The following is a 15,447-nucleotide window of genomic DNA, read 5'->3' as shown; positions in this document are numbered from 1 at the left end:
GTGGAAGCTAACATTCCGGGTTAGGACAAGAAGCACACCTATAAGCTGACATAAGGCACAGCCCCCTGGTGCTAGCGAGCTGCAGTGCTCACGGCCTCAAAGCCTGGGCAAATATGTGGGGAAAGGGAGAAGAGAGCGACCAGGGTGGTAATGGCGCCGGCCAGCCAGAGGTAAGGGCCGTGTTACCACCCTGCGCAGCAGAGCGCCAGGGGAAAGACTACATCCCCCACAATGCACCGGCGGCCCATGATGGCGCGTCCGTGGCGGGAGGGGGAGGGCTGTTATACGCTACCCGGGGGGCGGGGGAAAGGAGCGGAAGTGGGTTCTCCCCCAGGGGACGCCGTCTGGGTCCGGTTCCGGGTGTCACTTACTTGGTGGGGCTGGTGGAGGGGGGAGGAAAATGGCGTCGGACTTGGAGACGGAGGTTCAGGCCATTGACAGGAGCTTGCTGGAATGTTCTGCCGAGGAGGTTGCCGTGGTGAGGCTTGTCCGCCCGCCGGGGGCCCGGGGCCGGGGGGCCGTTAGGGGCTCGGCCCCGCGCTCGGGGTGGGGGTGTGCGTTGGGGCGGGCCGGCAGAGGGTCCGCAGTGCCAGGCCCGGGGCGGCCGGCACTGGCAGGGGGAGGCGATCTCTAGGGCTGCCGGCCGGAGGGGGGGGAAGGCTAAGGGGGAAGGGGAGTAAATGCGCTTGATGGCGAGGGGCGGTTGTGGCGGGGCTGCTTAAAGGGGCCCCGTGACTTAGACTCTGCCCCCTGCTTCTGAACTTGTTGCTGTGACAAGCCCGGCCAGGTGTGACAGGACCTGGAGGAGAGGCGCAGAAGCAGCTCTCCTGTCTGCTTGGTTTGTGTGTTTGACAGCAGTATAGTCTAGAGTCCGCCCTGCTGTTTCCTCTCTAAAACTGGTCACTTGCCCCGTCTCTTACTGTAACTGACTGTGTTTCAGATGGCTGGTTCCACCTCCCTTCGCAGTTTTCAAGTTTTGTTCTTAAGATTTCTTGGGAGAAGGTTTTGGAAACACTGTTTCCTTCTCCCCCTCCTTAGCTTTTAGGCCCCAGGCTTGGAAGAGACTTCATGTGTACTACAGACCCGGGAACAGCGTCCTGTCTATTTCAGTGGGGATCTGGGGGAGAGCAGTGGTCTGCCCACCTTAACCTTAGTGTTGCCAGTGTAGACTAGCCCTAACATTCTTACATTCAATATTGATTTTTATGTCACATTTTCCTGTTATTCATTTTGTCAGTCAACTTTTTGGGACTGTTCAGGTAAAACTCATTTTATCCTGCTCTGGGATACGTTACTTTCTCCTTGTGCTCCATACTACTTTGCTTCTGATTTCTATTTAGGCAAGTTTAAAAGCCCCAATAAGATCACTTGGACTCTGTATAGACATGGGGCCTATGGGGAGTGGGGGAGATGACACTAGGCAGCTTGTGGCATTGGAGCCTAAAATTTCCACATGCAATTACTTTGTATTAAATTTAGTATTTGCATATACAACTTTAGTTATTTAGCTTTTTCTTGCATGGGCAAATACTACAGCTTATACATGTAATTGCAATATTTGTCAGACAAATTAAGCAATCAATTTCATGCATGTATTTGATAATGGAATCCTTGCTAAGATTTTATAGGCCACAGAGTTTTATCTAGCAAACTCAATTCTGTACCCTTTGCTAAAATGTTATCTACTTCAGGGCAAAATTAAAAATAGATTATTTATTAAAAAATTTAATCATTTTAGACTGACTTTCAAGGATAAATTAGCAGTTTATGTGAGACCCCTAGAGAGAATCTTTCTACCGGTATCAGAATAACCACAATTATTGGAAAGGATAGGCTGCTCACCTGGGAGATGTGATTTTTTTTCTCTGACTAGGTACTTGTCTGAGCTTGTGGTAAAACTTATTCACTCCGGTTTTTCCAGATAGAAGGTAGTAATAGACTCTAGAGTTGAGATGAAGCAAGTTTAAGAACTTGGCTAAGGAAAGAATTAAAACAATAGAACTTATGTGTACTGCAGAATATGGCCTTGGCAATGACCCACTTTTTGGAGAGAAACAGCAGGAGATGAAAGAAATTCTTATGTAATTAGATTTCGTTCCTAATACAGAGTAGAAGATATTCAGCACAAGTGAAGAAGACTAGATTTAAAATAGTTTATAAAACTAAGGCTTACAAGAACAGGAAGGTCAAATTCTTGGAGAGAGAAGAAGATGGGGGGGGGGGAGATGATATAATTTCTTTGATCTTTTATTGGAATGGTCGGTTGAACTATAGAGCAAAAATCTCATAGGAGTTATTTTGGTTGCTGGATTTCTTTTTTTTGTTGTCTTTCACCTGGGGCCAGTTCAGAAAAATTCCAGTTTTCTGAACACCAGAGGTAACTTAGTACTAGAAGATTGAGTAGTTTCATTATCAGGGCTTTGAGAAATCAGTACTGGGGGTAGGGAGGGTAGAGTAAATTTCTACCATCAGGTCTAAGAATTGTATCAGAAATAGTCTAGCAATAAAATTAGCTGCTTCCAAACTGTTTAAATATGACATTTTCTGCTATGGTTTTATTATAGGTGTTCCGCATTTTCCAAAGTGGCACTGTGCGAGTGTCATCACTGGAAGAAGTGCTATATAAATTTAAAATTGCAAACAGTATAAATAAGGGTAAACTCTAAGCTCTTTCATGAAAATTTTTCAGAATAGTGTTTGTCTACTCCAGGGGTAGACAACCTATGGCACGTGTGCCAAAGGTGGCACATAAGCTGATTTTCACTGACACTCACGCTGCCCGGGTCCAGGCCACTGGTCTGAGGGGCTCTGCATTTTAATTTAATTTTAAATGAAGCTTCTTAAACATTTTAAAAACCTTATTTACTTTACATACAACAATAGTTTAGTTATATATTATAGACTTATAGAAAGAGACCTTCTAAAAATGTTAAAATGTATCACTGGCACGCGAAACCTTAAATTAGAGTGAATAAATAAAGACTCAACATGCCACTTCTGAATGGTTGCCGACCCCTGGTCTACTCTAATATAGGTCTTTAAGAGAAGACAATACATTATTCCAGTGAAATCAAGCAATACTAGCTGGTTTCTAAAACCAATTATTTCTGTATAAGTAATTCTTGCTTTTTATCCATCTTTGGGTTAATTCTGAATGAATTAATTAGTTTTCACATAATCTGAAGTTATCAAGTATTTAGTAGTAGTAATTACATGTTGGTAAGGTTTATACACAGTACAGTACTGAATCGGTGCATACTTCTAGTATGTGTATATGTCCATTGTTGATTATATTCTGTAGTAATGATTATCAGTAGTACATCAGTTAAAAATGGCAAACGGTAAAGTCTTCAGTTACATGGTTGAAATAAAACAAATGTAATGAGAGGGACACATTTTTACAATATACATAATACATTTCACCTTTTGTACCTTGTGTAATTGAGGGGAAAATGTTTTGAGTCTAGGGGAATACAACAGAAACACCCTTTAAAGGTCAGTGTTCAACTTGAAACTTTTAAAAACTGAAATTCCAATTTCTGACAGATTACCCTTTAAACAGTATGTCCTGAGTTTGTTTTTAAAAAGGATTTTTTAAACAAAAAACATGTAAGGAATTTTCTTCTTTATTGATATATGAAGGTCCTTTCAGAAAGGAAAGAATAGACTATACATTATGATGGAGATTTATGAGAGTTAGGCACTAATTCTCCTTTGTGCCTTTGAAAATCTCCCTGTGTGCTGTCAAATTCACAAAATATTCAAATTGGAAAAAAAGAAATATTTTTGCTAATATTTATTTGTAGTAATCTATGTTACTTGTAACTGTAGTGGTTGCAAAATTTTCACAGAGAAATTTGACTTTAAAGTTTGCAGTGTCACTTTAGCTTTTAGGGTGAAAAGAAAGATGCTATAACAGTTATGACTGGGTGGCGTTGATTTTATTTGTGAGTAATTTTGTTTAATGTTTTCTTTTTAATAAAAGAAATGGCTACAAGCAACTGATCTTCCTAAAGAAGTATACCTGCATCTAGCCTACTATGTACCCAAAATTTACTGCAGGGGTCCTAACCCTGCCCCACAAAGAGAAGACATGCTAGCACAACATGTACTTCTGGGACCAATGGAATGGTATCTATGTGGTGAAGATCCTGCATTTGGATTTCCAAAACTTGAGCAAGCAAACAAACCTTCCCATCTCTGTGGTCGGGTTTTTAAAGTGGGAGAACCTACATACTCTTGCAGGTAGCTAAATTCCACAATTCTCCTAAATTATTAATTCTCAACTTTTTTTGGTGAAAACATTTTTGTCCTAATGAAAATATTAACTGTCCATATGTATTTTTAGTATACTTGGAACATTGTGGGTGTTGTCTGGTTTGTTATTGGTAACATACTAAAGACTTGGTCAATAGGAGAAAAAATTAATTACAGTATCAGTATAATTAAACAGATTTAGTTTTTGAAAATGTCAGTGTTGGTTATTAAAAAGAAATACTCTTAGATAAAGCGGAAGGTGGCTAAACTGTCAAATCAAGTCCAAGGCTTAAACGCAAAAATTTAAATTTAGTTTATCATTAATTAATTCAAATGTTTAACATGCATTTACAGATGTCCCTTCTGTGTTCTGAATATCTTTCAATGAAAAGTACAATTAATGGTGATTAGATAGGTTTTTTTGCCTACCAAACTTGCTCATTAAGCCCGCTCCCCCATTCAGATTTCTGTTAAAATCTCATTTCTGTTGTGAAACCTCCAATAAGTGAATAGGAGGATGTTACCAATAAATATTAAAGACCACACCAGCAAGACCTGCATATGACTTAAAGTAACTATGATTTTATTGTCACCTTGTCCGTCTTGTTCTTTTCCCATTTTTGCTTTGTTAACCTTTGTACATTTTCAGCACAAGAACCACATAAGAATGGTCATACTGGGTCAGACCAATGGTCCATCTAGCCCAGTATCATGTTATCCGACAGTGGCCAATGCCAGATGCTTTAAAAGGGAATGAACAGAATGGCAATCATCAAATGATCCTTCCCCTTTTGCCCAGCACCAGCACCTGGCAGTCAGAGGTCAAACCCAGAGTGTGGGGTTGCATACCTGACCATCTTGGCTAATAGATTATTTAGGTTAATCTATACAGAAGCCCCTTGAACCTCATAAAATTGGGTCCCTAATCCACGAACTATTGGAACTCATTTATAAAACTTTTCTTAAACATTACATGAATATATTCTCCTACTATAGAATTAGAATTTATAATCCCTATTCCATGATGAGATATCTTTGAGCTATAATGTATCTTTATTAAAACTATCTTTAGATAAGTTGTTTCCTCAAAAAGAATTTTATAAAAAACTGTTTTGCTTTTTTTACTCATTGATTTTTATCCACCCTGCCTGAAACAAAACATGTTTTGGCAATTTTTAAGCTTTTTTCAATAAGAGCAAATGATATTTTGATCTAGATTCACAAAACTGAGGAGATGGTGGGTATGGTGGTGCCCCTTTTTACCCAATAGCTCAGGATCTGGGACTTGAACCCACTTTTCCTATATCCCAGGTGATTGCCCGAATAACCAGGTATTAATTATTATGGGATGGGTCTCTGAGTCTCCCCTGTTGAAGCTGTTTCATTTTGTATAAATTATTCATTGGAGCAGGGACTGGAACCTGGGTGAGGCAGTTTTCCCTCTCCCCTCACCCACTGGTTACTGTCATTCTCCCTCACTGGATTGATGAATATTTAATTTTTTTTATACAGAGTGGAACAGCTTCAACAGGAGATATTGAGACACAGGGATCTCACCTGAGATATGGGAAATCTGGGTTCAAGTCCCAGTGGGGAGTTGAAGCTGGATCTCCCACATTCTGGGTGAGCAACCTAACCACTGGACTGTTGGGTGTAAGAGTAGTAGTGGCAGCAGCACCACCTCAGCCACCTTGTTATTGTCAGTAGCTCCTAAATACGAATCTAGCCTGAAAAAAATCAAATCTAATTCCTAATCATTGGGCTATAGAGTCGTTCTTATTCTTTCTGATCCAGAAGAATAATACCGTAGCTAAACATGAAACTTCCTTTACTTGAGCTGATGAAAACTGTGCTGTAATTACAGTAACTTCTTCCAAACCTGTGTTTTCAAGACCAACGTCACAGGATATTAAGAAAACAATAGCCAGTGTTGTAGGAAAGCATAGAAAAATGCAGTTCCTTGATATAATCTTCAGAGAATGATAGGTTTACTGTTTAAATTCACATGGTATCTTCATCTCAGTAGAAAATGTGAAGAATAGTTCAGGTCCACTAATATGGTTGATTTTTGCAGTTTTCGATATGGGAAAGTGGTTTGTTCTGCTAGGCCTATAGTACATATATTGTTACTGTGTATCCTTTTGTACTTAATAGCTTATACTTTGTAGTTGGTGGCAATGGAGGAGAAGAATTTTTTTCTTAAACTCTACAGGATACAAATTTGTTATTGTTTATAATCTATGAAATACCTCTGAAAGTATGAGAACCTTAAAAAAAAAATTTCTTTTCTTTTTTTTTTTTTTTTTTTTAAAGAATCTTGTTGATCTGAAGCAACTAATGTGTTAGGCTTCGATACTTGCCAAATAAATCATCTTTATAACTGCTGGTGAATGGCCATGTGCATTTTTTAAAATCCCATGATTATTAAACGGTTAATTTCCTACTACACAATGTAATAAAAATAATTACTTGTAACCAGAAACAGGAGGTTATACAAATATAAGTTATTCTCAAACAAAACAGCTTACTGGAATTATTCACAAGCTTTTTTTTTTTTTGTCTCACTAATTAAATTTGCACTTAAAATAAACTAAGGTTAACAAAAAGTAGTATTGGTAATATTTATGCTCTGGATCCATGATTATTCCTCTACTGATACTGATGAATTGGGCCAAATGGAATTAAGAATACTAGTAGGTGCTTCCTAGGTTTTTGTTTGTTTTGAACAAAATAAGAGATTAGTTCATGTGAATTCTTGTTTATATTATTTCCTGATGGACATCTCAGGGAATCCTTAGTTTCTCTTCAGATATTTTTTTAGATGCTCTTTATTTTTCCATTGTGAAATCTGACTCCCTGAATCTATCTCAGTGGCTGTCAGTCAGTTGTCTTTAGTGTCAATATATCAAGTGATTGTTTTTTCAAATTTTTGGCTATATGAACAAGGCAATTGCACATGAGTCTTTTGCCTGATTTCTAGAGGTGATGCATCCAAGTGTTACAGTTAGTACCTGTAAAAAGTGTTTGTCTTCTGTAAGTGGTCCTTGATTTTCTGGTTGTTGTGAAAACCTTTTCTTGGAACTCATTAGAAGACTTGTAGGGCTAAACTTACATGCAAAAAAATTAGGAACCAACTCTTTGCTTCTAACTTTTCATACAGGGTGTGATGAAAATCTATTTGCTTTGATTACTTAGGACCATGTCTAGCGCTTGCATTCTATACCCTGAGAGAACTTGCTTGGATATATAGTTTTCATGATTTCCTATGCCTTAAAAACAGGTTTGAATCTGGTAACATGGCTGAATTACCAGCTAATGCACTTGTTTCATTTACTGAAGGTAGTATGTACATTAGCCAAATGCTTTTCCAAGCCTACTTCCCAGGCTGTTCTTCATAGCCACTCCTGCTCTAGGAATAAAATTTCCTCTCATTGTCTCATCAAAAACTATCATATTCCTGTATAGCAAACAGTTCAGCAAGAAGTCCTACATTCATGTATTTTGAAAATAAACTGTTGTTAGATGCATAGTTAAAAGTTAAAGTAATATTTTTTGCTTAATTTTTTCCTCTATTTGTTTCCAGAGACTGTGCGGTTGATCCAACTTGCGTGTTATGTATGGAGTGCTTTTTGGGAAGTATTCATAGAGAGCATCGATACAGGGTTAGTAATCTTATTGGAGTATATGAATTGAGTGTAATATATTTCTTATGAATGGGTATATTAAGAGTTCCAGTATGTAATTTATATTTAAGAATGTTTTTGTATTTCAAAATAAAGCATGTATATGAATATACACGCACAGTATGGTTGGAATTAAAAATGTGCCGTGTAACCTTACCAGAACTGGGAGTGTTAACCTCAGTTTAGAAGCTTAGCTTTAACAAGACTTAGTTAATATTTGAAACCACCGAGCAAATTACTGTAGTGGTGTTCCTACACTTTAATCTTAAATACCTTCACAATTCTAAATTAAACATAAACTGGAGTTAGTTTTATTATGTAAAACTTGTGGTTTTCAACCTTTTTCATTTGTGGACCCCTAAAAAATTTCAAATGGCAGTGCAGACCCCTTTGGAAATTCAAACTGTGACCTGCAGACCCCTACCAGAGAAATCTTAGACTGAAAACTGACTGAACAGAATTCAACTATAAGTGTTGCATATGCTTAGCATGGCACTGGGCGCAGTGTGAGAAAGGGCACTAAACTGTGGGCTTCTGTGGTAATGGCACATTCAGATTTTGACCTGGAGGTGGGGTTTGCACATATGTAGACACCTTAGACATAGTATGCAGATCCCCAGGGGTCTGCAGACCTCAGGTTGAAAATCACTGTGTTAGACATAGTTTCACTTAGTTTGGGCACTATATTTAGACTTGTTTTTTGTTGTTGTTGGTTGTTTTTTTTTTTAAAGGTGTTAAGCAAACTTATGAGTGAGAGAAGTTAGTTGAAAATGTAACAGTCTTAGATTTAAACATACTTCTGCACTGGCATGAACTCCTGCACAACAGAAGTTTGTTAATGCACGAGTAGGACCCTGCCAAATTCATGGTCCATTTTGGTCAATTTCATGGTCATAGGATTTTAAAAATTGTAAATGTCTTGATTTCAGCAATTTAAATCATGGTGTGTAATTCATAGAACTGGAAGGGACCTCAAGAGGTCATCTAGTCCTTGCACTCAAGGCAGGGCTAAGTATTATATATTCTAGACTATCCCTGACAGGTGTTTATCCAAACTGCTCTTAAAAATTTTGAATGATGGAGATTCCGCAACCTCCCTAGGCAATTTATTCCAGGGCTTAACCGCTCTGACAATTAGGAAATTTTTCCTAATGTTCAACCTAAACCATCTTTGCTGCAATTTAAGCCCATTGTTTCTTGTTCTATTCTCAGAGGTTAAGAACAATTTTTCTCCCTCCTCCTTGTAACAACTTTTTATGTACTTGAATACTGTTGTCATGTCCCCTCTCAGTCTTCTCTTCTCCAGACTAAGTAAATCCAGTTTTTTCAATCTTCCCTCATAGGTCATGTTTTCTAGACCTTTAATCATTTTTGTCGTTCCTCTCTGGACTTTCTCCAATTTGTCCACATCTTTCCTGAAATGTGGTGCCAAAACTGGACACAATACAATTGTAGCGGTCCTGACCCAAAAAATGACTTGTGAGGGGATCACAAGGTTATTGTGGGAGGGTTGCAGTACTGCTACCCTTGCTTCTGTACTGCTGCCTGCAGAGCTGAGCCCTCAGTCAGCAGCCGACACTCTGGCTGCCCAGCTCTGAAGGCAGAGCACAGAAATAAGGATGGCATGGTATGGTATTGCCACCCTTTACTTCTGTATTGTTTCTGGGGGGGCTCCGCCTTCAGAGTTTGGCACCTGGCCTTCAGCCACTACTCTCTGGCCACCCAGCTCTGAAGGCAGCGCAGAAGTAAGAGGGAAAATATTGCGACCCCCTCTCCCGCAGATAACCTTGTCTGGGGCAGCAGGTTTGTATAATTTTTGGTGGTACCCAAAACAGGTTCAAGTCCTACCTCCCCCCACCTGCGTAAGGCTCTGGGAGGGAGTTTGGATGCGGGCGCTTGGCTGAGGTCGGGGTGCAGGAGGGTGTGCAGGGGCAGGCTCTGGGAGAGAGTTAGGGTGCAGGGTCTGGGCAAGGAGTTGGGGTGCAGGAGGGAGTGCGGTGGATGGGTTCTGGAAGGGAGTTTGGGTCCAGGGTTGGAGCTGGGGTGGAGGTACAGGAGGGGGAGTGGGAGTTGGCTCTGGGAGGGAGTTTGAGTGCAGGGTATGGGGTCCAGGCTGGGACAGAGGGTTGCAGTGCGGGAGAGGGTGAAGAGTGTAGCGCTTACCTCAGGCGGCTTCCAAAAACGACCTGCACCCCCTCTGGCAGCAGCTCCTAGGTAGGGGTCTGGAGCGGTCTCCATGCGCTGCTGCTCACAGGGACCGCTCCTGCAGCTCCCATTAGCCTCAGCTTGGGGCAGGGGCAGCGTGCGGATCCTGTCCGTTTTTCCCCTCTCCCCAAGGGCCGCCGAGACGTGCCGGCCGCTTCCGGAAGTGGACCAGGCAGGCAGGAAGCTGTCTTAGTCCTGTTGTGCTGCCGATGGTGGCGGCGGCGGGGGCTCCAGGCCCTTTTAAATTGCCTGGAGGCAGTGGGGGGGCACTTTGAGGGAGGAGCTTGGGGGTGGCAGGTGGGGCTGGAGGAGAGACCAGGCTCCAAACTTTGTTGGAGCCAGACCACCATGCTCTCATATTGGTGGAGCACAGGCACCATGTGCCCATACAGCTCGCCGCCCCTGAACCTTGTGACCCCTCTGCAACTCCCTTTTGGATCAGAACCCCCAATTTGAGAAACGTTGGTCTCCCTTGTGAATTCTGTATAGTATAGGGTAAAAGCACAAAAAAGACTAGATTTCACGGTCCATGACGTGTTTTTCATGGCTGCGAATTTTGCATGAGAAATTCTAGAAAGAAAAGTGAAATAGATTAATTTGTCAAGCCTAGTGAAATATTTAAGTAAACACACACAGCTGAAATGAGTAAAATAAAAATTTTAGCTTCTTTAATCCACCATACTGTTAGTAGTACAGATGAGTATTTTTTTTTAACTTGATGTTTTTTAACTTGATGTTCCTTTTAGCTAGCAGAAATGTTTACTTAAACTTGTAGTGTAGACCAGGCCTAATTATCTCGAATTTAACAGTCTCTACGGAAAAGGATAAATGGACACAAATCAGACATTAGGTATGGCAATATACAAAAACCTGTAGGGGAGCACTTCAACCTCCCTGGCCACACTATTGCAGACCTTAAGGTGGCCATCCTGCAGCAAAAAAACTTCAGGACCAGACTTCAAAGAGAAACTGCTGAGCTTCAGTTCATCTGCAAATTTGACACCATCAGCTCAGGATTGAACAAAGACTGTGAATGGCTTGCCAACTACAGAACCAGTTTCTCCTCTCTTGGTTTTCACACCTCAACTGCTTGAACAGGGCCTCATCCTGCCTGATTTAACTGACCTCGTTATCTCTAGCTTGCTTGCTAGCATATATATACTGCCCCTGGAAATTTCCACCACATGCATCTGAAGAAGCGGGTATTCACCCACGAAAGCTCATGCTCCAAAACGTCTGTTAGTCTATAAGGTGCCACAGGATTCTTTGCTGCTTTTACAGATCCAGACTAACATGGCTACCCCTCTGATACTAGAATTTCTGTAGAAGTGTTACAGTTGAAACAAATGGAGAGAGCTTCTTTTCCTCTCTCAATACCCTTGATAGAGTACTTATGTTTACTATTGTGGCGGGTGTTAGTATGCACTCTTCATTTAGTAACTACTAATGCAATATGAAAGAACAGGAATAGAGGCTTTTGGAGGTGTAAAGTATTCTCTAAAAATGAAAAGAGATCTGAGTGCCTTGACTAACTTGGTAGACAGAAGAGGATAATGTGTACTGTGGAGAATCTGTGCATCAAAAATAGGTCACAGAATCGTTATGTATTTATGAACTCCATTCACAATTGTGATTTAAGATATAATTGTATTCAATACTTATTTCAAGAGCTTTTTATTTTAAAATGAAGTTTTACTGAAGTGTGGAAATAGAGCAGTGCAGTATACAAATGCAAATATTTGTCGTTAGCGAGACAAGGTAAGCGAGGTAATATCTTTTATTAGACCAACTTCTATTGGTCAGAGACGCAGGCTTTTGAGCTATGCAGAACTCTTCAGGTCACAGCACTGCAAACAGTTTTTTTCACTATCAACTTTAGTAAGCGTAACGGAAGCCAGTTGTTATAAACGTGGCCCTCAAACTGTAGTGACTATCCCTCTGATGTCCTTATATAGTAGGATGTAGCAGTATGCAATTTGTTTTCAAAACAAGTGTCCTATTTATAAATGACATTATAATGCAAAGATTTTAAATATTGGAATTTGAAGAAAAGATCTTGTGGTGTGTTTTTTAAATCAGACCAGTCTTCTGTGACTGATTCAGAATAAACGTATACTGGTAATTTCTGTGTTCTATAAATACATCAGATGCTGTATGTGACCTCCCCAGGCCTATATTCTAGAGTTACTTTAACAATGTAATTGTATGTTGTTGTTGTTTGTTGTTTAAACAGATTAATGATGTAGATAATCTCTGTCTGTCTGTCATGGAAACTTAACAAATGGGTAATGCTTTTACCATATTTATTTGAGTAGCATACAGGAAAATCTCTAATAGTATAAGGGTTAATGTGTTGTTGCTTTCAGTTAACATAGATCTTGCACATGGATACAGTTTTTTGTGTATTTTAAATAACTGCAGATGACAACATCAGGCGGAGGAGGTTTCTGTGATTGTGGTGATACTGAAGCTTGGAAAGAAAGTCCGTACTGTCAAAAGCATGAACTTAACACAGCAGAGACAGCAGAAGAGGAGGTAATAAATAAAATTTTTATGTATAGATATTGTGTAATAGTGCTAGTTTAGGACATTATATGTTGCCAGACCAAATTATGCACAATTCTGAAATTCAGAGGTTAAGGGAAAATAAATCTCTAATAATCTTATATGTGACTTTTGTAAGATTATAAATTTGCCTCAAAAATAAGAAAACTAAATGTTATAGAAATAATAAAATCTGTAAACTTCAGTGTTTTAGTGAAATGGTGGACTCTTAAATTTTTAATAAACATTGGAACATTTGTAGTGTCCTAGTATTTATGTTAAAGCTTTAAGACCATGAGTGAACCAAATTGCTGTCGACAAGTCATGTCATCGAGAGGCGTCGCCCCCGAATTTCGGCGGGGACGCCTCTCACTGACGTTGCTTGCCGTCGACAAGTGACGTCATCGAGAGGCGTCTCTCCTGAATTTCGGCGATGCCTTTCGATGACATGACATGACTTGTCGACGGAAAGCGACGTCATCGAGAGGCGCCGCTGCTGAAATTCGGCGGCATTTCAGCGGGTGCTCCACTGCCGCAGTGGTCCAAGCCGAAAAGGTTGGGGACCACTGTCATAGATCATCAGCAGGGTCTGAACCCTGAATCTTCAGCACTGCAACAGATTTCTACCGGTTGAGACACAGGACTAATCACGTTAGCTGGTAGCATAGGAAAAATGTTAATCCAGAAAGATGGATGGACAGCTAATGTCATATGCTGGGTCCAAGGAGGTTTATGTGGGGAATCTGGTCTGGTTCTCCATTTCTTCTTCACTAGGTCTGAGAGAACTCCTTCCCTTTTTTGGTGCCCCCACAGAGGAGCTGCGACATGTGTTAACGGGGGTGGTGGAGGAACCCAACCTGGCTATGTCTGGTGTGCGTGCGTGCTCTCATGGCAAAGGAAAGCTTTAAGCAGGGATTTGAAAAAAGGCTAGTGAGGTGGCTTTGTGCATGTTTACAGGGAGCTCCTAGCAAGCATGAGGGGGAGTATAAAGGTTCTTAGTTTGAAAACTTAACAAATGAGTAATGCAGGCTGGTATCATGGGCTGATCAGAGGCAGGATAGGGAGTGAGAGATGCTAGTTATGGTGGGGATAGGCTCAAAGCGCCTGAAAAGTGATGACAAGCAGCTTGTTTTTGGCTTAGTAGGATTAGATTTTTATTAATAAATATTAATAAATGTCGATTTCACCATATACACACACAAACTTGACAAAAAATATTTCTATCTGTGATGATCAAAATTCACAAATGGACAATGTAAGCTTGAGAACTTATGATGAGAGGTTGATATTTATTTTGTATATTCTGGCATGTGTTGATGACAATTTTTGTTTCAACAGATATTAAATAGTAACTTTTTGAAACTTAACAGCTACATTCCTGTCCCCTAGTTTTTTGATGGGTGTGAAATTTTAAATAGAAAAAATGCTTAAAACTCCTAATTTCATGTCACTGAAAATTTTTAATTGATAAAAATCAGGAAAAGAAGCTTAGATTTCTGCTGCTGATAGAGGGAATTAATGGGGATGGAAAGGGTCCGAGATGTAGGTAGAAGTGGTGGAACTGTAGAGGGAGTGAGGGTAATCAGGAAGAAGAGTTGGTGGTAGTGGGAGGAAGAGGAGGAGGAGGAGGAGAATGATGGTGCAAAAGAGAGATGTGGTGACAGTTGTGGGTGAGTGGCAGATGGCCTGAAGTTTAGTATATCCTGGGGTATTTTGGACCTGGGGGGAGGGCAAAGAGTGCATTCCAAAGGAGAAAAGCCCTTGCAGAGGCAGTTTCCCTTCCCCCAATATCTGTTATACCTTTTTTCCCCTACAAATATTTATATTTTATAGTTATAGTCAAGTATATATTTAATGTTTGTAATTTGATCACTTATAGTACTGTGAAACACACATCATGAGACTGGTATGGAAAAAGAAATGTGTTTCTTAGTTGATTCTGCACATATACCAGCCATCTGACTTCCAAGATTCCCCAGTGTTCTTAAACACCTCTTTTATTTGTTAAATGTCTCTCAAAATATTGGGAAACTCTGATTGTAATCCAAAATTGATTGTTTTTTTTTCTAGAGGGATCATTTGTGTTACAGCAGAGGTATTCCTGTAAGATTGTTTAAATACAAAGAACATTAGAAAAGTCACCATTATTCTAAAGATGGAGGCAGGGAAGAAAATTATGCCATAAAAAGGAATGCAGACTACACATCCCAGTTAGAATAATAATATAGTATTTAGTATTGCTAACTTCTTTCACTATACCACTCATGAAAAGTTTTCTGCTGTAAGAGCTATCACCTGTTACTCTCTTGGAATGTACCTTTTTTTTATGACAAATGATTTTCTTAAAACTTAGGCATCATATTATTGCTGCTTTATCAGCCCTGCATGAAACTAATAAATCAGTCATCTGGAGCTTCTTAAGTTAAATTAGTTTATGGAAAAATTGGCTCTGTTTACCTTGAGGGTATTTTAATTCTCCTAATGGTAAGAAGAGTTTTTTTTGTTAATGAAAGGCAAAAGTACATTAGCCAGGAAAATAAGAAAAGAATGGTTATTGGAAAGTCACTATATCTGTATTAAGTCTCAATTTTAATAGATTATTTTCAGGAGCCAAAAAGAATGTAACATCTGACTGAAATATCATGCATTATTTGTTTACTTAAATACACATTTTAAACTTAAATGCAGGCTCTGGAGGTTTTTTAAGTAGTTGCTAATTTTTGTTTCTGTGTCTACTGTGTGTTAGTATTTTTTTTTT

At 39.7% G+C, this 15,447-nt stretch overlaps 1 protein-coding gene across 2 annotated transcripts in view; it reads left to right on the top strand.

Moving 5' to 3' along the window:
• Positions 1-326: 326 nt before the first annotated feature.
• The window catches only part of UBR2 (ubiquitin protein ligase E3 component n-recognin 2), a 106,349-nt gene continuing 91,228 nt past the window's right edge, over positions 327-15,447 (top strand). For both annotated transcript variants that reach the window (XM_050951723.1, XM_050951724.1), the window contains exons 1-4: positions 327-478; positions 3,986-4,245; positions 7,841-7,919; positions 12,567-12,680. In XM_050951723.1, coding sequence (XP_050807680.1) covers positions 401-478; positions 3,986-4,245; positions 7,841-7,919; positions 12,567-12,680 — 531 coding nt within the window. In that variant the 5' untranslated portion in view covers positions 327-400. The remainder of the gene's footprint in view (positions 479-3,985; positions 4,246-7,840; positions 7,920-12,566; positions 12,681-15,447) is intronic.

This window comes from Gopherus flavomarginatus, chromosome 4 (assembly GCF_025201925.1).
Source record: "Gopherus flavomarginatus isolate rGopFla2 chromosome 4, rGopFla2.mat.asm, whole genome shotgun sequence".
In the NCBI taxonomy this organism is placed as follows: Eukaryota; Metazoa; Chordata; order Testudines; family Testudinidae; genus Gopherus; species Gopherus flavomarginatus.
This window is presented reverse-complemented; position numbering and strand designations above follow the sequence as displayed.